This window comes from Spea bombifrons, chromosome 8 (genome assembly GCF_027358695.1).
Source record: "Spea bombifrons isolate aSpeBom1 chromosome 8, aSpeBom1.2.pri, whole genome shotgun sequence".
Taxonomy (NCBI): domain Eukaryota; kingdom Metazoa; phylum Chordata; class Amphibia; order Anura; family Pelobatidae; genus Spea; species Spea bombifrons.
In genome coordinates, this window is record NC_071094.1 from 46525840 (window position 1) to 46551697 (window position 25858).

The 25858-nt window shown below is 54.1% G+C and overlaps 4 protein-coding genes across 5 annotated transcripts in view; 3 read left to right on the forward strand and 1 right to left on the reverse strand.

Annotated features, from left to right (window-relative positions):
- Window positions 1-904, forward strand: part of PRSS16 (serine protease 16) — a 6139-nt gene extending 5235 nt beyond the window's left edge. Inside the window, exons 11-12 of the mRNA XM_053473927.1 lie at window positions 588-733; window positions 823-904. Coding sequence (XP_053329902.1) covers window positions 588-733; window positions 823-885 — 209 coding nt within the window. The 3' untranslated portion in view covers window positions 886-904. The remainder of the gene's footprint in view (window positions 1-587; window positions 734-822) is intronic.
- Window positions 905-2613: 1709 nt separating this feature from the next.
- Window positions 2614-6456, forward strand: DMAC2 (distal membrane arm assembly component 2). The gene is made up of 7 exons (XM_053474160.1): window positions 2614-2631; window positions 3903-4099; window positions 4711-4791; window positions 4985-5124; window positions 5326-5488; window positions 6020-6186; window positions 6384-6456. The coding sequence occupies exons 1-6, from the start codon at window positions 2614-2616 to the stop codon at window positions 6180-6182; spliced, it is 762 nt and encodes a 253-aa protein (XP_053330135.1). The 3' UTR covers window positions 6183-6186; window positions 6384-6456.
- An 11485-nt stretch (window positions 6457-17941) lies between these two features.
- B3GNT8 (UDP-GlcNAc:betaGal beta-1,3-N-acetylglucosaminyltransferase 8) lies at window positions 17942-19624 on the forward strand. The gene has a single exon (XM_053473506.1). It carries the CDS (start codon window positions 17950-17952, stop codon window positions 19138-19140), a length of 1191 nt encoding a protein of 396 aa, XP_053329481.1. The 5' UTR covers window positions 17942-17949; the 3' UTR covers window positions 19141-19624.
- Window positions 19625-20367: 743 nt separating this feature from the next.
- Window positions 20368-25858, reverse strand: part of BCKDHA (branched chain keto acid dehydrogenase E1 subunit alpha) — an 11419-nt gene continuing 5928 nt past the window's right edge. The window contains exons 1-8 of one of the 2 annotated variants that reach the window (XM_053474175.1): window positions 24188-24361; window positions 23539-23625; window positions 23163-23271; window positions 22921-23082; window positions 22590-22796; window positions 22055-22196; window positions 21695-21866; window positions 20368-20858 (exon numbers count right to left, since the gene is read on the reverse strand). In XM_053474175.1, coding sequence (XP_053330150.1) covers window positions 20688-20858; window positions 21695-21866; window positions 22055-22196; window positions 22590-22796; window positions 22921-23082; window positions 23163-23271; window positions 23539-23625; window positions 24188-24232 — 1095 coding nt within the window. In that variant the 5' untranslated portion in view covers window positions 24233-24361 and the 3' untranslated portion in view covers window positions 20368-20687. Of the gene's footprint in view, window positions 20859-21694; window positions 21867-22054; window positions 22197-22589; window positions 22797-22920; window positions 23083-23162; window positions 23272-23538; window positions 23626-24187; window positions 24362-25858 lie in introns of those variants that run through there. The other variant, XM_053474176.1, reaches the window with a different exon arrangement.

Here is a 25858-nt window from a genome sequence, read left to right on the forward strand (position 1 = left end):
GGGGGGGGCAATGAATTCCTACTGGGTCACCACGTGGGGGGCCCCTAAAACTAGTGATGTTATTCAGGGTCAGTCGTCGCCCCCCGAGGAATCGTTCCTCAGCAGGTCTATCGGTTTATTATTTTTTTGTCTTAAGGTTTAAATCACATAAAAAGCATTAGAAAACCAGTAATTTATAGCAACAGCCTATCAGGACTGGCCTCTGTGTCATGTGATAATTTAAGTATTCCCGGGGAAAAACGATACGAGACAAAAACACATGATTCCACAATGAGGTTTCTTAAGCTGCGTCTCGTGCCGAATTCCGCAGATTAGATCGAGCAGCACCTTTTTATGCATCATGAGAGGGTGGCGGATAAGTGGAACAGCCTCCCAGCAGAGGTGGTAGAGTGTAATACAGTGAGGGGATTAAACATGCATGGGATAGGCATACGGCTCCTGAAGACGAGACCAACGACTGATTAAGGTTTTAGTCTTTACAGCAGGAGGAACGGGTGACTAGCTGGGGGGCCGCCGGGGGCCGATCTGCAGGGGGGTTCTGGGTTTCTGTCACTGGCCCTGGACTGTACAGAGTGTTTTACCTGCAGGAGACATCGATCCGTGGCACGCGCTCAGTGTCTTGAAGAATCAGTCGCGCTCTGAGATCGCCATCTATATCAACGGGACGGCCCACTGCGCCAACATGAGTCCCTCTCGTCCCGACGACCCGCCGTCCCTGCGGGAAGCCAGAGAGGTGAGCGGCGGACACTCCCCGCGTTACGCTTTTAACCCCAAACTTGCTGAATCTGAATATTTTCTATTTTTTTTTTTTTTTTTTTACAGGAGATCGCTGTTCACATCGCTGATTGGCTGAAATCCGCTCGGAGGGAGCTGGGAGGATCCTAACGCTACCTGCGCAGCCCCCCCCCTGTGCCTTACGCAAGGTTTTTTAAAAAACAGATCTATATATTTTTAGCCTCCCCGGGGGCAGCGGCTTCTCCGCGTTTTTATTCCTGTGCAATAATAATAATAATTAATAATTAATAATAATAATCATCGGAGCCAAAAAAGTGAAAGTTCAAATATTTTAAGAGAATTTAAAGCCTCGTAACTGCAAGCTTTAACCCCGTGGGTGCCAGGCACGATTTCAGGGCATTAAGAATCTCTCAACCCTGGCATCCAAAATCTTCTAAATAATTGTGAAAAAGGCACATTATAATCTATATAAATACATTCAGAGATAGAGGGCCGGCTGTGCCTTTTAAGAGGGTATTTCTAGGGCCAAATTGTTGCCCCTCCCTCCCCGTAACCTTTGGGGCCCTTCTCGGAATAACACTTTATCAACCTGCCGGGATTCTGAAAATATACTAAATCCCCCCCCCAAATATTCATCTGGCTTTTTTTTGGGGGGGGGGGATTTTTGATCGACGAACGGACTGCATTTAAAATCAGGGAAATGAAGTGGATATTAATGGATCGACTGTGCTTTGGGTATAAAAACTGTTATTTTAGCTTTAGGGTTTTTAGGAGCGGGGGCCCCGAGGCCTGTATTTTGGGGCCCGCTCTGTAATTGCTTTAAACGTGAAGCCGCCTGCGAGCGTCTTTTATTTTTTTTAAACGATCATTTTGTAATTTGAGTTTTCTGGTAATAAAAGGATTTTTCAGAACTTTTCATTGTTTTTACGATTTATTTTGGGTCTGAATTTTTTCTGCCTGATGGGGAAACTATCCTAACCCTGGGGGGGGGGGGGGCAAAAGACCTGCGGGGAGGGGGGGCAAAAGACCAGCAGTGCAGGAAATGATGGGGGTGAAACGATCGGGGGTCACAATGTGGGGGGCGAGGGGGAAATTCAGAAAAAAAAAAGAGAAAATGTGAAAAATGTCTGAATCCCCCCGGCCTATGGGGCACTACCCCCTATTTACCCCGATCCTGATTAATATCCGGCACCTCAAGGTTAAATGACCTCTGTGTCTGAACAACCCCCTCTTCAGGGTAAATAATTGCCTCCCTCTCACAATCTACCCCTCCTCGGGGTTATTATTGCTCCCCAAAATATACAGCACCTTGTTTTACTCTACCCCTGCCCAGGGTCTATATGTCATCTTTGTGGGTTACTTAATTGCCCCCGTGTCAGAATATACCCCTCCTCTGGGTAATTATATTGCCCCCGTGTCAGAATATACCCCTCCTCTGGGTAATTAAATTGCCCCGTGTCAGAATATACCCCTCCTCTGGGTAATTATATTGCCCCCGTGTCAGAATATACCCCTCCTCTGGGTAATTAAATTGCCCCCGTGTCAGAATATACCCCTCCTCTGGGTAATTAAATTGCCCCCGTGTCAGAATATACCCCTCCTCTGGGTAATTAAATTGCCCCCGTGTCAGAATATACCCCTCCTCTGGGTAATTAAATTGCCCCTGTGTCAGAATATACCCCTCCGTCCTCTGGGTAATTAAATTGCCCCTGTGTCAGACTATACCTCTCCCAGGCGCTCCTGAATCCCAGTGCCCAGGTTACTGTCCCGGTGTCCCCGTTGCTCGGAGACCGGCCACACCCACCGGGAGGGAGCTGCCAATTACAGGACACAAGGCGATTTAACCCCGCCCAGTTGGGCACCTGACTGAAATCCAACATGGCGGCGCCCAGCTTGGTAGGTGACCGCGCGCGGCCCGACGTCCATGTCTCATCACTCTCAGCCACGGCAGCCGGGAGTCTGTGTGCAGCGCCGAGTACAACTAATGCCTGGAGACCCCGGACGGGCCGTTCATTTATGTCACTTTTTGCTGCTTCGTTCGCCCCTCTGGGCAGATGTACTCGGGGGCAGTAAATACCCCTGCTGTCAGGCTGCTCTCTGAGGGGCAGAAACCTAAAGTCCCCCCATCAGCCATAATTACCCGGACGCAGAAAGGGCTGCCCCCTGCGGGGTGTGGGGGGTATAACTGATTGGGTCTAGTGCCCTGCAGGGGGCAGTAATTGCCCTTGGGTCAGTAATTGCCCTTAGCGCAGAGCCAGTTCTTCCAGGGGCTCTTTGGAGTTCTGATTCTGCCCTCCTCGGTACCCGGTCCGTGATCACCGATCTCTCCAGCCACGCGTGTCACGGAGCCGGCCGGGCCCCTGATGCTGTATATATTATACACGCTGCTTGTTTTGTAAGGGGTGTGCTGGTGGCCGGTGCGGCCCCTGATGCTGTATATATTATACACGCTGCTTGTTTTGTAAGGGGTGTGCTGGTGGCCGGTGCGGCCCCTGATGCTGTATATATTATACACGCTGCTTGTTTTGTAAGGGGTTTGCTGGTGGGTGGTGCGGCCCCTGATGCTGTATATATTATACATGTTGCTTGTTTTGTAAGGGGTGTGCTGGTGGCCGGTGCGGCCCCTGATGCTGTATATATTATACACGCTGCTTGTTTTGTAAGGGGTGTGCTGGTGGCCGGCGGGGCCCCTGATGCTGTATATATTATACACGCTGCTTGTTTTGTAAGGGGTGTGCTGGTGGCCGGCGGGGCCCCTGATGCTGTATATATTATACACGCTGCTTGTTTTGTAAGGGGTGTGCTGGTGGCCGGTGCGGCCCCTGATGCTGTATATATTATACATGTTGCTTGTTTTGTAAGGGGTGTGCTGGTGGGTGGTGCGGCCCCTGATGCTGTATATATTATACACGCTGCTTGTTTTGTAAGGGGTGTGCTGGTGGCCGGCGGGGCCCCTGATGCTGTATATATTATACATGTTGCTTGTTTTGTAAGGGGTGTGCTGGTGGCCGGCGGGGCCCCTGATGCTGTATATATTATACATGTTGCTTGTTTTGTAAGGGGTGTGCTGGTGGCCGGCGCGGCCCCTGATGCTGTATATATTATACATGTTGCGTGTTTCAGTGCTGTAAGGGTTTTTTGGACTCACGCGTGTCTTGTCTCTTTAGCTGCGCGTGTCCCGGCTGCTGCTTCCTGTCGGGAGGCAAGTTGCCCGTCGCTGTTCGTCGGCCCCGTCCCCCGCCCCGTCTACCACCTCCCTCGGCCGCCGGATCCTTCAGGCGCTCAACAGACATTTCTACGACGTGGAGGCCGTCACCAACTGGAGCATCCGATTCAAGCACTGGAACCTGCGCAGGAAGAACGCGTGCGTACCGCGTCCGTTACATACGTGCCGCGTCCGTTACATACGCGCCGCGTCCGTTACATACGCGCCGCGTCCGTTACCTACATACCGCGTCCGTTACCTACATACCGCGTCCGTTACATACGCGCCGCGTCCGTTACCTACATACCGCGTCCGTTACCTACATACCGCGTCCGTTACCTACATACCGCGTCCGTTACATACGTGCCCCGTCCGTTACATACGTGCCCCGTCCGTTACATACGTGCCCCGTCCGTTACATACGTGCCGCGTCCGTTACATACGTGCCGCGTCCGTGACATACGTGTCGCGTCCCTCGCATACGCGCCGCGTCCCTCGCATACGCGCCGCGTCCCTCGCATACGCGCCGCGTGTTACATACCAGTTACATACTGTGTGCATACGTGCAGATACAGCGTCCCTTGCATTCTGTGTACATGCGTGCCGATGGACCGTGTTGTTTGATCAGCGCAGCCGTGTTCGCCGCATCCCATGGAATCGTCCAGTGGAATGCCGGATAGAGCTTTTACATTACATAGCATGACGTATAACGCGTGTCGCTTACACATGTAACACGTAGCGAATGTAACCGAATGTCGCTTCCCCCCCAGGCATTACGCTTACACCGAGAGGCTGTACGGGCGGCACGTGGCGGCCGCATACTACACGCTGTCACAGGGCGGTGCAGTGAGGTACGTGCCCCGCGGATCCGTAGCAGGGGGGGGCGCGGGGTAAATAATAAACCTCTCACCCCCCCGCCCCCCCTCCGGCTTCTATCCGGTTCCGCGTTTTCTTCACAATTATGTTCCAATATTGAGCTTTTTTCCCGTAAACCGACGCTCGCGTTCCTTTATCCGGAACGAGCCAATCGCTTCTCGCTCTCAGGTTTCAGGGTCACTCCGATTGGCTGCGGCCGGATCGAAAGGGGCGGTTCAGCTGGGACTTCCTACAGAACCGAAACGTGCCGGTGGAATGCGTGGACCTCAGCCGTTCCCCCATCACCTATAGAGGCCTCGACAATATAGGTGAGAGGAGCGTCTGTCACCCGGGGGAACGTGGCGCTTTACTGAGGGGGTGGTAGATAAGTGGAACAGCCTCCCAGCAGAAGTGGTAGAGGGATATACAGTGAGGGGATTAACCATGCATGGGATATAAGACGAGACCGGTGGCTTGCGTGGGGTTGCCGGTCGCGCAGGTTGCCGGCCCCTGATCCTGCTCTTCTCCAGTTCCAGTAGCCGAGCTCCGGGAGCTGCACCTCCGTGGCTGCCCCCATCTGGATGATTGGGCTTTGAGTCGTTTGCACGTCTTTAAAGATTCCTTGGAGGTTCTGTCGGTGGCCAGCTGTCCCCGAGTGACCGAGAGGGGCCTGAGCACCCTGCACCATTTACAGTGAGTGCGTTACAGGGGTATGGCGGTGTGCTTGGCGCTGCGCGCGGCTCTCCCCGCATTCACTGACGCTGCGCGCGGCTCTCCCCGCATTCACTGACGCTGCGCGCGGCTCTCCCCGCATTCACTGACGCTGCGCGCGGCTCTCCCCGCATTCACTGACGCTGCGCGCGGCTCTCCCCGCATTCACTGACGCTGCGCGCGGCTCTCCCCGCATTCACTGACGCTGCGCGCGGCTCTCCCCGCGGCTCTCCCCGCGGCTCTCCCCGCATTCACTGACGCTGCGCGCGGCTCTCCCCGCATTCACTGACGCTGCGCGCGGCTCTCCCCGCATTCACTGACGCTGCGCGCGGCTCTCCCCGCATTCACTGACGCTGCGCGCGGCTCTCCCCGCATTCACTGACGCTGCGCGCGGCTCTCCCTGCATTCACTGACGCTGCGCTCGGCTCTCCCCGCGGCTCTCCCCGCATTCACTGATGCTGCGCGTGGCTCTCCCCGCATTCACCGGCAAAGGTCCCCCCCCCCCCCATGCAGGAGACTCCGGTATCTGGACGTGTCTGACCTTCCCGCTGTGCAGAATAAAGGGTTAATGCGGATTCTCCTGGAGGAGGCGCTCCCGCGCTGTGACATCATCGGCATGGATTATTTCCAGGGGATCGGGGAGGAAGAAGCCGGCGCGCCGGCCACGCGCCTCTGAACAGGTGAGTCGGCAAATAAAGGGTTAGCGGTCAGGCGCATTCTGCGCTACTGCCTGTGTTTGCGCTTTTCTGTACGAGCCACGAGCGGAACCAGAAGCGTGGCTGCCGCTGAGTGATCGTTGAGCGGGGCCCCTGTGCCGGTTCCCGTCCCGCACGTCTGCCGGTTCCACGTCTCACCTTCCTGCGTTTCGTCCTATTAGGTGGAGATTGTGCGGGAAGCCGTGGCGCGTCTTCGTTTCTGGGTCACAGGCGGCCGGCGACCGCTCAGGGAAGTGGCTACTCAGTGGCAGCCGAGTGTGCGGCTAAGTGACGGACTGAACTCCTTGGGACGTGGCCGGTGACTCCCATCAGTGGCCGGATCCGGAGGGGGCCGTGCCACGCTCCGTCTCACGGGTGGCAGCTTCTCACGTGGCTTTGTGGCCGCGCATGGACCGGATGGGGCTCGTTGGCCGCTCTGCTTATTGCCCCCGTATGTTTCTCCCCCACCTGCCGATTACCTGCCGGCCGTGCATTCAGTCTATACGGTGCTGCCGGGGGGGTTCCTATTGGCTCCTGGGCCTGATAGAAGGTGGCAGGTCATGTGACTGTGGGCGTGGCTCAACCTCCGTGTCCATATGCAATGAAGTCGGGGGGGCGGGGTCGCTAAAGTGCAGCGATGGCTTCCGCCGCTGTAACCCTTGCCTGGCTGTCCCTGAAAGGAGCCGCCTGTCAGCAGTGAGTGAGATCCGGATCCGGAGGAAGAACCACGTTTACCGGATTCTACAGAACCGCGTTTCTCGCGTGGCACGGAGGGGGCAGCCTGCGCGGCCCGGGGCTTCCCGTTACACGTGGCGCAAAGCCGAGAAGCTCCTCGTAGGCCGCGCACGGCATTTTACACACACACTGTACTGCGCTGCAGCGTATGACGGCGCTATATATATATATATAAATCAATAAAAAGTATGGACATTAGAGAGCGACCCCTGTGCTTACTTGAAGGGAGCGACAGTTACCCCTACACTGTGTAAAGTAATATACCCCCTCCCCCCGGTGCTGTATACAGTAATATACCCCCTCCCCCCCGGTGCTGTATACAGTAATATACCCCCTGTGACGGATCGTCCTGTGCCCCAGACTGGACACATCCGCCCGTCAGCTCCTTCCCTCTCCCAGTAAGCGGACACGCTGTGGCTGTCCGAAGAAAGCAGTCACAGACCAGCACTTCCCTCAATCATGAGACAGAACTTCATGCTTTGAGGTTAAAAACAGAATTTCCTTTATTACAAACACACAGAACTTATATACAATCTCCATTCACTGTGCACCGAACCCAACCCCCAATCCTATCAGCCACATCCCATCACAAATCCCATCAGCCACATCCCCTCACAAATCCCATCAGCCACATCCCCTCACAAATCCCATCAGTATACAGGGGATGTATCAGGTGAGGGGATTAAGGGATACAATGGGTTTCTCCCACCTGTGTTATCCCCCCTGTAGTGCGGGTGCCGTCTGGGCAGACAGGGCTGTGCTGGCTGATTAAGAGCCCCAGCCAGATTATAGGATCGTCTCTTTGAAGGCTGGAGCTGCAGCCACATTCAAACAGGGTACACATAAATATAATAATAATAATAACAGTGAAGATCAGACAGGGTTCTTCACATTACTCCCCTCTTGTGCAAACGTCCGGCAGACACAGCCAGATCCCTAACGGATCGGCTTGGGGATGACCGGGCCTCTACTGTCTCTAGTCCTGCGGGGTAGGGAGAGCGGGCATGCGGCCTCCGGGGCACCCTGGCAGCCCCATGTCAGTCACCCAGGCTCCTAGGCCTGGCCCGTAGTCAAAGGGTAAGAGGCCAGCCCAGAAGCCTCTCCAGTGGGTAGCCCTCTTTAGTCTCCTCTGCAGGCATGGGAGACCTTTCTCCAGGGCTTCCTTTCCCCTCTGGGCCCTCAGCCCAGACTCGGCTCCCTGCCAACCTGATGGAACCCTCCCATGGTTACCCTGACTACGGGCTTGTCCCGAGTCAGCTCCACATTCCCCCACCCAAACAACAAGAGCCCACTCCAAAGCAGCAGTAGTTTCACTTACCCCTACCTGGCTCTCCAAGCTGGGACTCGTTTTGCCCACTGGACCATGCCGCTGGGGAGGAGTGCTGGTTGCCCTTCCTCCCATAATTGGTGACAGCCGCTGGGGAGGGTCGCCGCCTGCGCCCCCTCCTGGATGCTCATGCTGGGGAGAGCCAGATAATGGGGGTGTAAGCAGTGCAGGGCAGAGGTCAGCGACTCTCTGCCCCATTGCCAGTGCTTCTGCTGGTGCAGGGAACGGTGCTGGGCAGAGAACAGCGTCACTCTGCCCTGTGGCCAGCTCTTCCGCTGGTGGTTCCCTGCTAGCAGTTGGGGACCCTTCGCTGTGGGGCGGGCAGAGGCCAGCAGCACTCTGCCCTGTTGCCGGCGTTTCAGCCAGAGCGAGGATTGCTGGTGCAGGACAGAGGTCGGCGACGCTCTGCCCGCTTGCCAGTGCTTCTGCTGGTGCAGGGAATGGTGCTGGGCAGAGAACAGCGCCACTCTGCCCTGTGGCCAGCTCTTCCGCTGGTGGTTCCCTGCTAGCAGGTGGGGACCCTTCGCTGTGGGGCGGGCAGAGGCCAGCGGCACTCTGCCCCGCTGCCGGTGCTTCAGCCGGAGTAGGAGGGGCGCATGGTGCTGGGTAGAGAACAGCGTCCCTCTGCCCTGTTGTCTGCGCTTCTGCCGCCTCTAGTGGAAACCCATAGACCGCTGCCTCAAATTCCGGCGACTGCATGCGGTCCATAATCGCCCGGAAGACTTCCTCCCAAAAGTGATTGCCCACTTTCACCTCTTCGGGCTCTGGCTGCAATACCAGGGGCAGAGTGGCTGAACCTTCAAGTCCGGAGGCTTGCCAATTACAGTGAGCGGCCTCCGGAGCTCGCTCTGTGACATCTGTCGGCTCACACTGCAGGGCGTAGCTCCCCTCAAATAGCGCCACGTATTCTGCCTCGAGGCACCATTCTCTGTCTACTAGTCTCTCAAGGTCTTGGCTGAGTTCACTTGTTGCAGTGGGCGGCAGGGCTCTCCGGCGCTTGTCACTAATGTCCCACCATCGGTCCATGTTGCCACTGCCAAAGAAACCCCTTTCCTCGAATGCCTCCCACAACAGGCCAGGCCCGCCAACATCCCTCCCTTCCGGAGAATGGGGCTTTCTGGATTTTCGCTGCGGGCCTCGGGCTTCCCAGTATATGGCTCGGTACTCCTCTTCGAGCCCAATCTCCTGTCGGACCAGCCTCTCTAGCTCTGCAACCTCACCTGGAGACGCAGGTCCCCCGAACAAGTAGAGCCTCCCATTCACCTGGTCCCTGATTCGTTGTTCTAGGGTGGGCAGATGTGTACCTTGGTGGGCGCTCCACTTTTCTAGGGCCGCTCTCCATCTCATGAGCCGGGCTCGGGTCCGTCTCTCAAACTCCCATACTGGAGTCTCCGATTCGAGGGTCTCAACTCCCCTCCAAGTCACCCCGCATCCCGGTGACTGTTCAATCCACTCCATCTGTGGATCCGTTTGGCTCTTCCTCGCCAGGGTATAACTTTGTTCTCCGGCTAGTTGCTTTGGTCCGCTCTGGTCTGGAAGGAGTAGATCCCACCGCTTGCCACCAATGTCACGGAGCTGGCTAGTCCGACCGACTACCTCCGCTGTCTTGTGCTCCCTTAGCCCGGGACACCACACTTTCCCCGGCTCCCCAGTCACTCGCCGAGACTCAGTGTAGGGTAAAACCAAACGAAGACTGATTTATTTTAGACACACAGAGCTGGATATATCCAGCAAAACACACATTTACATAAAACAAGATATTGGGACACAAACAACCCCCTTAATCTGCCTCCCAGAGACAACAGGGGCAGTAACGGGATTAACAATACAATAGGTGTGGGAGACTGATTTATACATTAGACTAAAACAATGGTGGTCACTCCCTGGTGGCAGACCCTGGCTGTCTGCTGGAGATAATCCCCTCAGATAGTGATGAGATGATACTGCTGGGGGTAGCCACAGAAGTCTCTACAAACCCAGGGCCCATAGTCAATAGGGAGGAGGCTGGCAGTCAGGCTTCTCCAATGGCCCCAGTGATGGAGGCTTCCGTCACAATTCTTCCCCCTTTGAATTGGACTGACATAGGATGAGACCCCAAACGGGTTGACTCCGTAGTCAGTCAGTTTATTTGGCCCATTAATGCCCTCCCAAAATTGGTGCTCCTGCTGCTGCTGGGGAGATGGGCCGGCTGCGCCATCTCCCGTGTACCGCTGGGGAGGAATAACTCCTGCATCCCCTCCCGGGTGCTCCTGCTGCCGTTGAGGAGGGAGTTCAGGTTGATCCGGTCCCGGAATTAGGTTCTGCCGCTGGGGAGATGGACCGGCTGTTCCACCTCCCTGCTTCAGCTGGGGATGCGGGTCGGCTGCTGGATCTCCCTGAATTCCTGCAGCTTTGGTAGGTGCTGGGCAGAGGCCAGCGATGCTCTGCCCTGTTGCCAGCACTTCAGCTGGGGTTAGGGAATCTTCTGGGTCGGCCTGCCGCTGTGGAGGGAGGACCGGTTCCTCCGCTCCCGGACATGTGATCTGCCGCTGGGGAGAAGGGCCGGCTGCCGCATCTCCCTGGATCCCTGTAGTCATTGCAGGTGGGGGGCAGAAGCCAGCAGCACTCTGCCCTGTTGCCAGCTCTTCAGCTGGGGCTAAGGGATCTGGGTAGACTGCCCAGCATTCTGAGGACTCAGGTGTGGAGACTGCAGTGTTATCCACCCCTCTTGGGTTAACATCCTCAGACAATAAATCCAATAAATCCCCAGTCTCTGCATCTGGTTGTGGTGTAAAGTCGCACAGCTCCAGTATCGGATCTGGATTAGCTGCCCAGTATCCCTCTGACTCAGGGGTGGAGACCGCAGTCCCATCCACCCTGCCTGGGTCAACATCCTCAGCTGACCACTCAATCACATCCACAAAATCCACACAATCCCTGGACCCTGGGGCATTCTGTTGAACGCGTTCGAACAGTTTTTTATATGCCTTCTCCAGTTCCCACTCCTGTGTAATTAAAAAGTCTAAATCACCTTTAAGTCCTAGTGCATCTGGGAGGTCCCACTCCCTGAAATCCCGGATGTCCTCAATCCGCCACTCCGCTGTACTGCCGAAGTCCGGATCCTCCTGAAGACTATCCCATAATAATCCCAGGCCACCGAAGTCATAGCCCTCTGGAGAACAATCTTTCGCAGTTCCCCAATATGCTTGCTCTGTATACCACTGCAGAGCTCTATAGTGATCTTCCAGCTCTACCTCCTGTTGGACCAGCTTGTCCAATTCGCATACCCATTGCTCCTGGGGTTGCTGTCCCAGGAAGTACATCCGTAGTTCCCGCTGGCCTCTAATCTTTTGTTCGGAGCTTGGAAGACACTGACCCCGGCGTATAACAGCCCTCTGCCAAACTGACCGTCGAACCACTTGCCTCAGGTTCTGGTATTGTTCTGTAGGCAGGGCAGTGGTGTAGCAGGAGAGGATGACCCGCAGCAGCCCCTGGAATTCTGATACCACATCCATGTCCTCGTCAAGGCGACCGAAGTCTGCCGTCCTGTCGGTTAATCCCGGTAGAAAGGAAGTGTCCCTCAGACTAAGAAGCAATCCCGCCGCTTGCCACCAATGTCACGGAGCTGGCTAGTCCGACCGACTACCTCCGCTGTCTTGTGCTCCCTTAGCCCGGGACACCACACTTTCCCCGGCTCCCCAGTCACTCGCCGAGACTCAGTGTCGGGTAAAACCAAACGAAGACTGATTTATTTTAGACACACAGAGCTGGATATATCCAGCAAAACACACATTTACATAAAACAAGATATTGGGACACAAACAACCCCCTTAATCTGCCTCCCAGAGACAACAGGGGCAGTAACGGGATTAACAATACAATAGGTGTGGGAGACTGATTTATACATTAGACTAAAACAATGGTGGTCACTCCCTGGTGGCAGACCCTGGCTGTCTGCTGGAGATAATCCCCTCAGCCAGTGATGAGATGATACTGCTGGGGGGGACACAGAAGTCTCTACAAACCCAGGGCCCATCGTCAATAGGGAGGAGGCTGGCAGTCAGGCTTCTCCAATGGCCCCAGTGATGGAGGCTTCCGTCACACCCCCTCCCCCCCGGTGCTGTATACAGTAATATACCCCCTCCCCCCGGTGCTGTATACATTAATATACCCCCTCCCCCCGGCGCTGTATACAGTAATATACCCCCTCCCCCTGGTGCTGTATACAGTAATATACCCCCTCCCCCAGCGCTGTATACAGTAATATACCCCCAGCGCTGTATACAGTAATATACCCCTCCCCCGGCACTGTATACAGTAATATACCCCCGGCACTGTATACAGTAATATACCCCCAGCGCTGTATACAGTAATATACCCCCTCCCCCCCGGCACTGTATACAGTGATATACCCCCTCCCCCAGGCACTGTATACATTAATATACCCCCTCCCCCCGGTGCTGTATACATTAATATACCCCCTCCCCCCGGCGCTGTATACAGTGATATACCCCCTCCCCCCTACACTGTATACAGTAATATACCCCCTCCCCCCGGTGCTGTATACAGTAATATACCCCCTCCCCCAGCACTGTATACAGTAATATAACCCCAGCGCTGTATACAGTAATATAACCCCCAGCGCTGTATACAGTAATATAACCCCCAGCGCTGTATACAGTAATATAACCCCCAGCACTGTATACAGTAATATAACCCCCCAGCGCTGTATACAGTAATATAACCCCCCAGCGCTGTATACAGTAATATAACCCCCCAGCGCTGTATACAGTAATATAACCCCCAGCGCTGTATACAGTAATATAACCCCCAGCGCTGTATACAGTAATATAACCCCCAGTGCTGTATACAGTAATATAACCCCCAGCGCTGTATACAGTAATATAACCCCCCAGCGCTGTATACAGTAATATAACCCCCCAGCGCTGTATACAGTAATATAACCCCCAGCGCTGTATACAGTAATATAACCCCCAGCGCTGTATACAGTAATATAACCCCCAGCGCTGTATACAGTTATATAACCGCCAGCACTGTATACAGTAATATAACCCCCAGCGCTGTATACAGTAATATAACCCCCCAGCACTGTATACAGTAATATAACCCCAGCACTGTATACAGTAATATAACCCCCCAGCGCTGTATACAGTAATATAACCCCCAGCGCTGTATACAGTAATATAACCCCCAGCGCTGTATACAGTAATATAACCCCCAGCGCTGTACACAGTAATAACCCCAGCGCTGTATACAGTAATATAACCCCCAGCACTGTATACAGTAATATAACCCCCAGCACTGTAAACAGTAATATAACCCCCAGCGCTGTATACAGTAATATAACCCCCAGCGCTGTATACAGTAATATAACCCCCCAGCGCTGTATACAGTAATATAACCCCCCAGCGCTGTATACAGTAATATAACCCCCAGCGCTGTATACAGTAATATAACCCCCAGCGCTGTATACAGTAATATAACCCCCAGCGCTGTATACAGTAATATAACCCCCAGCGCTGTATACAGTAATATAACCCCCCAGCGCTGTATACAGTAATATAACCCCCCAGCACTGTATACAGTAATATAACCCCCAGCGCTGTATACAGTAATATAACCCCCCAGCGCTGTATACAGTAATATAACCCCCCAGCGCTGTATACAGTAATATAACCCCCCAGCGCTGTATACAGTAATATAACCCCCAGCGCTGTATACAGTAATATAACCCCCAGCGCTGTATACAGTTATATAACCGCCAGCACTGTATACAGTAATATAACCCCCAGCGCTGTATACAGTAATATAACCCCCCAGCACTGTATACAGTAATATAACCCCCAGCGCTGTATACAGTAATATAACCCCCAGCGCTGTATACAGTAATATAACCCCCCAGCGCTGTATACAGTAATATAACCCCCAGCGCTGTATACAGTAATATAACCCCCCAGCGCTGTATACAGTAATATAACCCCCCAGCACTGTATACAGTAATATAACCCCCAGCGCTGTATACAGTAATATAACCCCCCAGCGCTGTATACAGTAATATAACCCCCCAGCGCTGTATACAGTTATATAACCGCCAGCACTGTATACAGTAATATAACCCCCAGCGCTGTATACAGTAATATAACCCCCCAGCACTGTATACAGTAATATAACCCCCAGCGCTGTATACAGTAATATAACCCCCAGCGCTGTATACAGTAATATAACCCCCAGCGCTGTATACAGTAATATAACCCCCAGTGCTGTATACAGTAATACAACCCCTCCCCCGGCGCTGTATACAGTAATATACCCCCTACACTGTATACAGTAATATACCCCCTCCCCCCGGCACTGTATACAGTAATATACCCCCTCCCCCCGGTGCTGTATACAGTAATATACCCCCTCCCCCTACACTGTATACAGTAATAACCCAATAACAATACAGTAATTAGCAGACCTGTTGCCGTTGCTGTCAGTCATGTGATATTTTGGGTGACTTTCCCAGCTCAAACACCGCACTGAGCTGATGCTTTATGGCGATGCTAATGAAGTCCGTTCCTCCATAGACTTTCATTAATCAGAGTCTGACGTGAGGATTAAGACTGAGTCATTCTATTGTTTCAAGCAGTTTGATGAGGTTTGCGGTGTTTAGAAGATCGGGGCTCAGAGAATGAGAAATCATACAAAGGGCTGAAAACATTATGGGGCAAAAACTACAACTGGGGTAAAAAAGGAAGCAGAAAAAATATTTATTTCTAATCTGATGTTGGGGAAAAGATGTTCTGGGGGTCTGCTTTAACCCATTCACCCCCCTTTAACCCGTTCACCCCCCTTGAACCCGTTCACCCCCCATTAACCCGTTCACTCCCCTTTAGATGTAGCCAATCATCCATAAGAGCTGAAGCAGGGTGCCCCTTGGGACGTTGTTATACGCGACGCAGAGATGTAGGGCTGTCTGATGAAGAAGCCGCCCCCCGCAGGACGCTCAGTGCGGACCCCCGCCGGACCCTCGCTGGAGACCCTGCTGGGATATGAGTGCTCCACCTGCTGGGTGATCGTACACATCGCGATCGGCAAGGCGAGGTCACGTGAAATAACGCAAAATCATATCGTGAGCTCCGTGATCTTGCCGTGACATCACTGCCGCCCCAAATGGATCCGTATCACACAAAATATAATAAATGCCCTGGCATCCTTTTTCCCAATCAAGGAAAAAATAATAATCCCCCCCCCTACCCTGAATCCCAAATGTCTAACGCCGTAGTCTTAAAAATATTACACTATAGGGTAACGTGTAGGGGACGGACGTGGCCTCTGGATCATAAACGCTCTATACGGTGATCCTGTCATCGATTCATTTTTATGGTTTCAAAAAAAAGCCTGAAGTGTCCTGAAAAAAAATGGCTTTGGAGCACTGAAGGGGTTAATGTAAGGTGGCAGTGATTGATGGGGTACTGAAGGGGTTAATGTATGGCAGCAGTGATTGATGGGGAGCTGAAGGGGTTAATGTATGGCAGCAGTGATTGATGGGGTGCTGAAGGGGTTAATGTATGGCAGCAGTGATTGATATTAGGGTGCTGAAGGGGTTAATGTATGGCAGCAGTGATTGATGGGTACTGAAGGGGTTAATGTATGGCAGCAGTGATTGATGGGGAGCTGAAGGGGTTAATGTATGGCAGCAGTGATTGATGGGGTGCTGAAGGGGTTAATGTATGGCAGCAGTGATTGATATTAGGGTGCTGAAGGGGTTAATGTACGGCGGCAGTGATTGATGGGGAGCTGAAGGGGTTAATGTATGGCAGCAGTGATTGATATTAGGGTGCTGAAGGGGTTAATGTATGGCAGCAGTGATTGATGGGGTGTTGAAGGGGTTAATGTATGGCGGCAGTGATTGATGGGGTGCTGAAGGGGTTAATGGCGCATGGTCATGAATAATGGGGTTTCATTCCATCGGTATCCATGGCGATTGCTTCACGTTCACCATTTTGCACCAGAATCCCCCTTTTGACACAATCCCCTGTATGCGCTGACGTCCCAGCATCATAGGAATTGTAGTCCACAGGCGGCTCCCCCTTCCTCCGCTCTGGGGGTATTTGGGGCAGTTGCCGGGTACCCAGGGGCATCGTCCGCATCCCTTTCTTTTATTGAAGCTCCGAGGACCAGCGGCTCCTCGGTGGACACCCGAGCCCCTTCTTCCTTTCTTTGGGGGGCCGCACTCCTCGAAGGGATATTCCCTCCCCGTCCAGAATGCCTGCAGGAGGGCCACTGAATTATTAACGCTGATACCCCCAACCCCCCCCCCCCCCCGTCTCCTCACGGAGGCTTTTATTCTGAGGAGATGGAGGGAGGGAGGCCGATGTGTCTGACGGGGAGGGAGGCTCCGGCAGGGAGTGGCTGTCGGGAGAGCACAGAATAGATGCTGGAGATATCTGTCCAGGTTCCCTGCGCGGTGAGTCGGGGGGGGGGGGTCCGAGGGTATTTAATAATGGGGGGGGTTATAGCCCCCCCAGGGGATTCCCAGCTTTGTATTGGATGTTTTTGGGATGAGGGGGGATTCCTGGGTGGGTTTAAGGGATTCCCGTGTTTTTATTGGGCATCAGCGGGGAGGACGGACTGTGTGAAGGGGTTTCAGGTAGCCGGGGAGGAGGGTTCAGTGGGATTTCAGGTATTGGGGGGTTTGGTGGGATTTCAGGTATTGGGGGGTTTGGTGGGATTTCAGGTATCGGGGGTTTGGTGGGATTTCAGGTATTGGGGCGTTTGGTGGGATTTCAGGTATCGGGGGGTTCGGTTGGATTTCAGGTATCGGGGGGGTTTGGTGGGATTTCAGGTATCGGGGGGTTTGGTGGGATTTCAGGTATCGGGGGGTTCGGTTGGATTTCAGGTATCGGGGGGGTTTGGTGGGATTTCAGGTATCGGGGGGTTTGGTGGGATTTTAGGTATCGGGGGGTTTGGTGGGATTTCAGGTATCGGGGGGTTTGGTGGGATTTCAGGTATCGGAGGGTTCGGTGGGATTTCAGGTATCGGAGGGTTCGGTGGGATTTCAGGTATCGGAGGGTTCGGTGGGATTTCAGGTATCGGAGGGTTCGGTGGGATTTCAGGTATCGGGGGGTTTGGTGGGATTTCAGGTATCGGGGGGTTCGGGGTAATTTTGGGCGACGGGTAACGCGTGAGTTTTTGGGCATATGACGGGTTCTGCTGGGAGGCTGCTCCACTTATCTACCACCCTCTCAGTAAAGAGCTCATTAATGATAATACGCATTGAATCACATGCAGTATTGGTTTGGATGGATCTGCTATGATGTCACCAAAAGATCTGATTTTTTTTGTCATCGGGGAGGAAGTAGAGTCGGTGAGATCCTGTGTCGCGTTTCTGTGTTTCTGCTCGTTGGGGCACCGCGGAGCTGTAGTCATGGCGATCGGGCCATTTAACAGCATTTACTAAAATAGCTACATTAACAATAAGGAAAAGTTTGAATCGAGTTTAATTGATTACAAATAGTTGGTTTAATGAAAAGTTTTGGATATTTGGGGTAAATCTTCATGTAGGAATGTAATTTATCTTCTGCAAACGCACAACGAAGACTATTGGCCGGATAGCGGGACGTTTCATCGCCTTCGCGGCTCCAGGGATATTTTAGGGAATTTAACCCTTTGTGTCTCCTCTCCGTCCACAGCCGGGGGCCATGGTGGGATTCAGGAAGCTCACCGTCTCCACCTGCGCCCTTCTGGCGCTCGTCGCCCTAAAGATTTACATAGACATGACTTACACGTTTCCCTTCGACGCGGACCGGCAGCCCGCCGCCAGCCACGCGCCCGGGAACCTGGTGGCTGAGCTGGAAGCCCTTCAGGGCCAAGACAACCGGTCGACGGCCAAACTCCACAGCCTGGCACAGAGACTGCGGAAGACGGTGGTCGCGTCGGACGCCCTTTGGAACCGCAAAGAACTGCAGCTGTTGGACTCTAAGGGGTTAACGGCGTGGACTTGCAGGAGCGATAAGGACAGCATTAAAGACTTGGCCGCCTATCCGCATGCGCTGCAGCACTTTCTGCTGCACGGGGGGTGCAGGAACCACCCGACGCTCATCGACCAGCCCAGCAAATGTTCTCCCAACAAGACTTTTCTTCTCCTGGCCATCAAGTCCTCCCCGCAGAACTTCGCCCAGCGCCAGGCCGTGCGGAACAGCTGGGGGAGCGAGAGGGACTACGGCGGGCGGCCCGTGCGGCTCGTCTTTCTTCTGGGGGTCGCTCCGGGGCCGGATCTCTCGCCCCTTCTGTCGTACGAGAACGGCCGCTTCCACGACCTGCTGCAGTGGGACTTCATGGACACGTTCTTCAACCTGACAGTGAAAGACCAGATGTTCCTGGGGTGGGCGAGAGCGCGGTGTCCGGGGGCCGCGTACATCCTCAAAGGGGACGACGACGTCTTTGTACGGACCCCCGACGTCGTGCGCCAGTTGTCTTCCATGACCGGGCAGAAACCCCGCGCTCTGTATATGGGAGACGTGGTAATGGCCGCCAACCCTTACAGGGACCCCAGGAGCAAATACTACATCCCCCCGTCTTACTACGTGGGCTCGTACCCCCCGTACGCCGGCGGAGGGGGCTACGTCTTTTCCGGGATCCTTGTCCCGTGGCTGTATTTGGTGTCCCAGTTTGTGGCTCCTTTTCCGATTGACGACGTTTACGCGGGAATGTGCTTCATGGCCTTGGGGGTGAGGCCTGTGGGGAACCCGCGCTTTCGGACGTTCGAGACCCCGGGGGGGCGGGAAGTATTAAAGTGCCCCAAACAGAGACTGCTCCTGGTGCACCGGAAATCCCCGCAGGAGATCCTGAAGATGTGGGGGCAACTGACGGACAACGTGGCTCAATGCTGAGGGTGGGTGGGGGGTCCGCTGACCTAAAACCGCAAGCCTCTGCTCTCCCCGCATGCTTCCCCCACGCCAGGCTGACGCCAGACCCCATTCTGCATTCAGAGACCGCAACTACTGAGCATGCGCGTGCCGGCAGTGAAGGCACTTGGCTTGTTGATGCTCTAAGTGGCTTAAAAATGACCAAATTAACCCAGAAAGCCAAAGGACAAAATGGCAGCTTTTACCGAAAAGCAAATAACGTCCCCCCCAAAAAAAACTGCTCTCCGCCAGCAGCACGAGCTCCACATCCGGCGCCTCCGAAACCTGCATTACGGAGCGCGATGAGGTAGGCGTTAACAGACTCGGCTGGCCGCTGGAGCACCAGAAGCCCCCGTTACACCGGACCCCTCGTCCCACCCGTCCACACGACCCCGTTACGTTGTAACGCGAAAGCAGTTGTGTAGAATGATATTATTGGTGGGATTGTGAATATATAATGGAATTTTCATTCGGCGTGGAGATGTTTCTGTAACTTTCGCTAAATTAGCTGACACGAGCGGGTTTAGCTAATTGGCCCAGATGCAGGGGCGCAGACTGACGAACGTCAAAGAAACGCGGCCCTTTTACCTCCCAGGAACCCGGAGTGCCAGGAGCGGTAACTTCGTCCCTAAAATAAAATGTGTGAGGGGGGAAAAAATTACTACCATAAAGTTTGTCAAAGGGTGGTGGTAGAATTAGTGCATGGAAAGGGTTAAAATACCAGCATTTGAAATACCCCGGAATGTGTAGTTGGTTTGATGGGGTAAATTGCATTGGCCGCCTTCAAAGATGTCCCAAATAGCACATGGGGGCAAAATGCCCAGATTCTTTTAAAAAAATGGTTTTAAAATAGAAAATACAACTACAAAAAAAAAAAAACGTTAAAATATAAAAACATTGAGTATTTGTAAATCAGAAAAAGTAATTTTTTCCTAAATTTTTCTCCATATTTTATATTTTCTGGTAAATAATCAGTAATGTTATCTAAAGAAAGCCCTTCTTGTCCTGAAACCCAAGCGCAGCGCAGAAATGGTTAAACAGCCTCAGTCACGAAGGATACAAAAAGGTGTTCTTAAGGGGTTAAAGGCTGAAGGCATCTCTATGTGTTTGCAGTAAACATGCTCAGAGCCGGTCCTGGAACGTTATTAGAGCCAAGGGCTTCACAATCCGAGCGTGCCGCAGCCCCAGGCCCGAGTAATAAAAGCACAGGAATTGTATTTATTAACATTTATTTCATGTTCCTTCACCAAAAAGCGCGTTAATGCAGGACCGGAGTCCCTCCCCCAGGGTTCCTGTCACCCGGTGCGTAGGGCAGGTCCGGCCCCTGGGGCATTAACCGCTACAATCTACATGTAACGTGCGGCCGCTGCTCCTCCTGATCCGTGTTCAAAATCCAAAATTATTAAATTGATTTAAGGGTTAAAGACGGCTTCGTGGGGCCGCGCGGCGCTGGGGGGCCGCACACCGAGCCTGTAACAGGGAGATCCGTGGAGCGGGGCGTCCGTCTGTCCCGTCGTTGCCCCCGTCGGGGGTTACTTCTCGTAGCTGTCCAGCGGGTAATGTTCCCCGTAGACTTTCAGGTGTTTCCGCAGCGACTCCTCCTGCTTCCTGAGCAGCGGCGGCGTCTCTGAGTAAACGTCCGAGAACATGTGCGCCACCCTGGGCTTATTCTTCCGTTCAGCCTCTTCAAAAGCCTCCATGACCTGAGAGGAGAGAGAGAGAGAGAGACGTCTTATTCCCAACATACATGCGCCGCCTCACACGGCACACCACGCAGCAGAGCAGCCTCACACTACTACACTGCTCCACAGAGCAGCCTCACACTATGACACCGCGCCACAGAGCAGCCTCACACTACTACACCGCCCCGCCTCACACTGCACAGCAGCCTCACGCTCACTACTACACCGCTCCACAGAGCAGCCTCACACTACTACACCGTGCCACAGAGCAGCCTCACACTCACTACACCGCCCCGCCTCACACTGCACGGCAGAGCAGCCTCACACTACTACACCGCGCCACAGAGCAGCCTCACACTCACTACACCGCCCCGCCTCACACTGCACGGCAGAGCAGCCTCACGCTCACTACTACACCGCTCCACAGAGCAGCCTCACACTACTACACCGTGCCACAGAGCAGCCTCACACTCACTACACCGCCCCGCCTCACACTGCACGGCAGAGCAGCCTCACACTACTACACCGCGCCACAGAGCAGCCTCACACTCACTACACCGCCCCGCCTCACACTGCACGGCAGAGCAGCCTCACGCTCACTACTACACCGCTCCACAGAGCAGCCTCACACTACTACACCGTGCCACAGAGCAGCCTCACACTCACTACACCGCCCCGCCTCACACTGCACGGCAGAGCAGCCTCACACTACTACACCGCGCCACAGAGCAGCCTCACACTCACTACACCGCCCCGCCTCACACTGCACGGCAGAGCAGCCTCACACTACTACACCGCGCCACAGAGCAGCCTCACACCACTACACTGTGCCACACACAGCACAGACTTCTATTTACCATCTTGCGGGACTTCTTCCTCCAGATTTTCTCCTGCTCCTCGTCCCACCAACCCTGGTGTAGCATGTAGTGCCGCAGCCGGGAGATGGGGTGGTCCTGCTTGTCCCAGTAATTGACCTCATCGACGGAGCGGTAGGCAGAGCTGTCGTCGCTCGTACTGTGGTGTCCGATCCTATGAAGGTTACAGAACCCAAAAAAAAACCACACAGCATGAGGATTCCCATCACCCTCAGCCAGAGGATGAGCATTATCAGGCGGCTTCCTGGCTGTTCCTCCCCTGTTCATTGTAGTAATTATATTGCCGCTACAGAATCCGGGTCTGAGTAACGTCTCCTTGCCGGAGGCAGAGCGTCCACTCACCTGTAAGTCATGGCCTCAATGAGAAACGGTTGATTCTCCGCCACCGCTCTGCGCCGCGCCTCCTTCGTGGCGTTATATACAGCGAAAACGTCGTTACCGTCCACTCTGATAGACATGATGCCATAACCGGGGCCACGGGCAGCTAAACGCGCAGGAGACACGCAGGAGGGTTACTGCAAACCGGCACTTTAAACATGTCGCTGTCATAAGTAACCAGTGGCCCTAGGAGGGGCCGGCCCTTAAACACATCACTGTCATTAGTACCCGGTGGCCCTAGGAGGGGCCGGCCCTTAAACACGTCACTGTCATTCGTACCCGGTGGCCCTAGGAGGGGCCGGCCCTTAAACACATCACTGTCATTAGTACCCGGTGGCCCTAGGAGGGGCCGGCCCTTAAATACGTCACTGTCATTAGTACCCGGTGGCCCTAGGAGGGGCCGGCCCTTAAAACACATCACTGTCATTAGTACCCGGTGGCCCTAGGAGGGGCCGGCCCTTAAACATGTCCCTGTGTACAGAGGGACCCCTTTACTCACCGATGCCGTCCCCGCGGTATTGCTCAGACGTGGGCGTAGAGATGGCGTAACCGTTGTTTCTGCAGAAGAAGATGATTGGACACTCGAGGGTGGCGGAGAAGTTGAAGGCCGCGTGGGCATCGCCCTCACTGGCTGCTCCCTCCCCAAAATAACAGATGACGGCGCGGTCCGCGGTCCCTCGCTTGAAGGCATAGGCGGCTCCCACGGCTGGAAAGACACAGGACGTCAACCAATTAAATGCCACAGGTAAAGAGGGCGGGGGCACACACTCCTCCCATTGGGCTGCCACACACCTGCTCACTCACAATGGCATTCAGGAGTGGGGACTCACCTTGTGGAATCTGAGTTGCCAGGGGGGACGAGATGGTTACGAAGTTCAGATCTTTGCTGCCGTAATGTACCGGCATTTGCCGCCCTTTGCCGGGGTCGTGCGCGTTGCCGTAGCATTGCGCCATGAACAAGTCCAGGGGGTAACCCCGGTACATCAGGACTCCTGGGAAACAACGGGACACATGGTCAGTACAGTGTCCCGGATCCTCTTAAAATCAAAGAGCGTGGATAGGAAACACTCACCCGCTTCCCTGTACTGTCCAAACACCATGTCAGAGTCATCGAGGGCGGCCGCGCTGCCCACGTGGGTCCCCTCCTCGCCGTAGTTAGTCATATAGAAGGATATTCTGCCCTGGACAGGAACATGGCGTTTACAACCAAAGCTACCAGCAGTCTCCCCTCCCACTGCCGGGCGACACAGAGTCAGCCCCTCCCACCACAGGGCAACACAGACAGAAGGGAGATATGGGACACAGTTAGCCCTTCCTACCGGAGGGTGACACAGACAAGGTAGATATGCAATAGTTAGCCCCTCCCACTGCTGGGTGACAGACAGAAGGGATATATGGGACAGAGTCAGCCCCTCCCACCGCCGGGCACCAGCGTGGAGGCCCCTCACCTGTCTCTGGGACTCGTACAGGATCCGGTCCATGGTGTTCAGCAGGGTCATCGTGTGGTAGAATTTCAGGACCTTCTCTTTCGGGATCTGGGGGGAGAAACGATTCCTCGTTCAGCTTCCGGGGCCAAAGATTCGAGGGACACTCCAGCTCTATTAACCACTCGTGCACACCAGAGCTGAGCGGCCCCTTTACACTTACATGTGGCCCCCCCCCAGGCGTCCGGGTTAAACTGATTAAACGGCTCAAGAATCGATTCATTCGAGTTTTTGTGTCAAAAGGGATACTAAAGTGTCTAGTCTTATCACCATAGCAACCAAGTTAATGTCCCTGCGGACTGCACCATTCCTTTGGTTGCTATGGTGATAAGGCCACTTTTCAAACCTACACCAGAATCACTTTTTATGCACCCCCCTCAGGTGTTAAGCTCGTGGCCCCTACAATCTGGCGATCATCCACTATGCCTTGTCGAAGAGGGTGGGGCCTCAAGACCCAATCACCATACAAGGGAAAGAGTGGGCGGGGCCTGGATGCAGTATGGGCGGATCTACGCGCAGAGCACACAGTTTAGTAATACGGCTGCGGGCTCTCGGGGCCGGACGGTTTATTCCATCCTCTGCGCTCCCCACCGTCCAGTGTTTGGGGTCTTACCTTGGGGTCTTCGCTGGGGTTCATGATCTGCCCCTGTCTGTCCATCACCCTGTAGATGGGGATCCCGGAGATGACGTTGGGCTGGATGAACTCCAGAGACTCCACAAACTCGGCCGACGCTCCCGGGAACTGCGGCTTCTCCTCCAGGGAGCTGAACTGACTCTGCGGGCGGGCGAGCTGCCGGGGGGCAAACAGGCGGTCAGGGGTCACGCGCTGCCATGTTACCCCGGAAACTGCACCGGTGGTACGTCTGCTACACACACGCCAGGTAACACCATCAACATTATATATATATAAATTCTATATATGTATACCGGGCCTAGGGGTGAAAACCATATCCGCTCAGTGCTGCGTTTAATAAACGGGGCCCCACGTCCTGTGCCGTATTCAAAAAGAGGGCGGCTTTACACGGGGGGGGTATATAGATGCTGTACACGGGGGGGTATATAGATGCTGTACACGGGGGGGGTATATAGATGCTGCACACGGGGGGGTATACAGATGTCGCACACGGGGGGGTATACAGATGCTGCACACAGGGGGGGTATATAAATGCTGCACACGGGGGGTATATAGATGCTGCACACGGGGGGTATACAGATGCTGCACACGGGGGGTATACAGATGCTGCACACGGGGGGTATACAGATGCTGCACACGGGGGGTATATAGATGCTGCACACGGGGGGGTATATAGATGCTGCACACGGGGGGGTATATAGATGCTGCACACGGGGGGGGGTATATAGATGCTGCACACGGGGGGGGGTATATAGATGCTGCACACGGGGGGGTATATAGATGCTGCACACGGGGGGGGTATATAGATGCTGCACACGGGGGGGTATATAGATGCTGTATACGGGGGTATGTACAGGGCCGTAGGAAGGGCGAGGTGAGAGAGGCCGATCAGCAGCTGCAGGGCTTGTTGGGGAGACCACAATCCCCCCAACATTATGGAGCGCGGGGTCCGTCACTTCAGACCTCGGCTTCTGTTCTCCCTATTAACCGGCAAATGATTCAGAGTGCCGGGATATGATGTCACCCCCCCCCCGCTCTGCATCAAGCTGGTGTGTGCCTGTATGTGCATATGGGTGTGTGTAAGGGCAGTGTATGTGTAAATGTGTGTTTATGGGCAATGTGTGTGTGTGTGTGTGTGTGTGTGTGTAAGGGCAGTGTATGTGTAAATGTGTGTTTATGGGCAGTCGTGTGTAAGGGCAGTGTGTGTGTGTAAGGGCAGTGTATGTGTATATGTGTGTTTATGGGCAGTCGTGTGTAAGGGCAGTGTGTGTGTGTGTGTGTGTGTGTGTGTAAGGGCAGTGTATGTGTAAATGTGTGTTTATGGGCAGTCGTGTGTAAGGGCAGTGTGTGTGTGTAAGGGCAGTGTATGTGTATATGTGTGTTTATGGGCAGTCGTGTGTAAGGGCAGTGTGTGTGTGTGTGTGTGTGTAAGGGCAGTGTATGTGTAAATGTGTGTTTATGGGCAGTCGTGTGTAAGGGCAGTGTATGTGTGTGTGAGGGCAGTGTATGTGTGAGGGCAGTGTATGTGTATATGTGTGTTTATGGGTAGTGTAAATAAAATAAACTGTAAAAAAATATATATATATAGGTGAGGGGGCACAATTTTCCATTCTTGCCCTGGGTCTGTATGTTCGCGTGTTCTCTGTATGT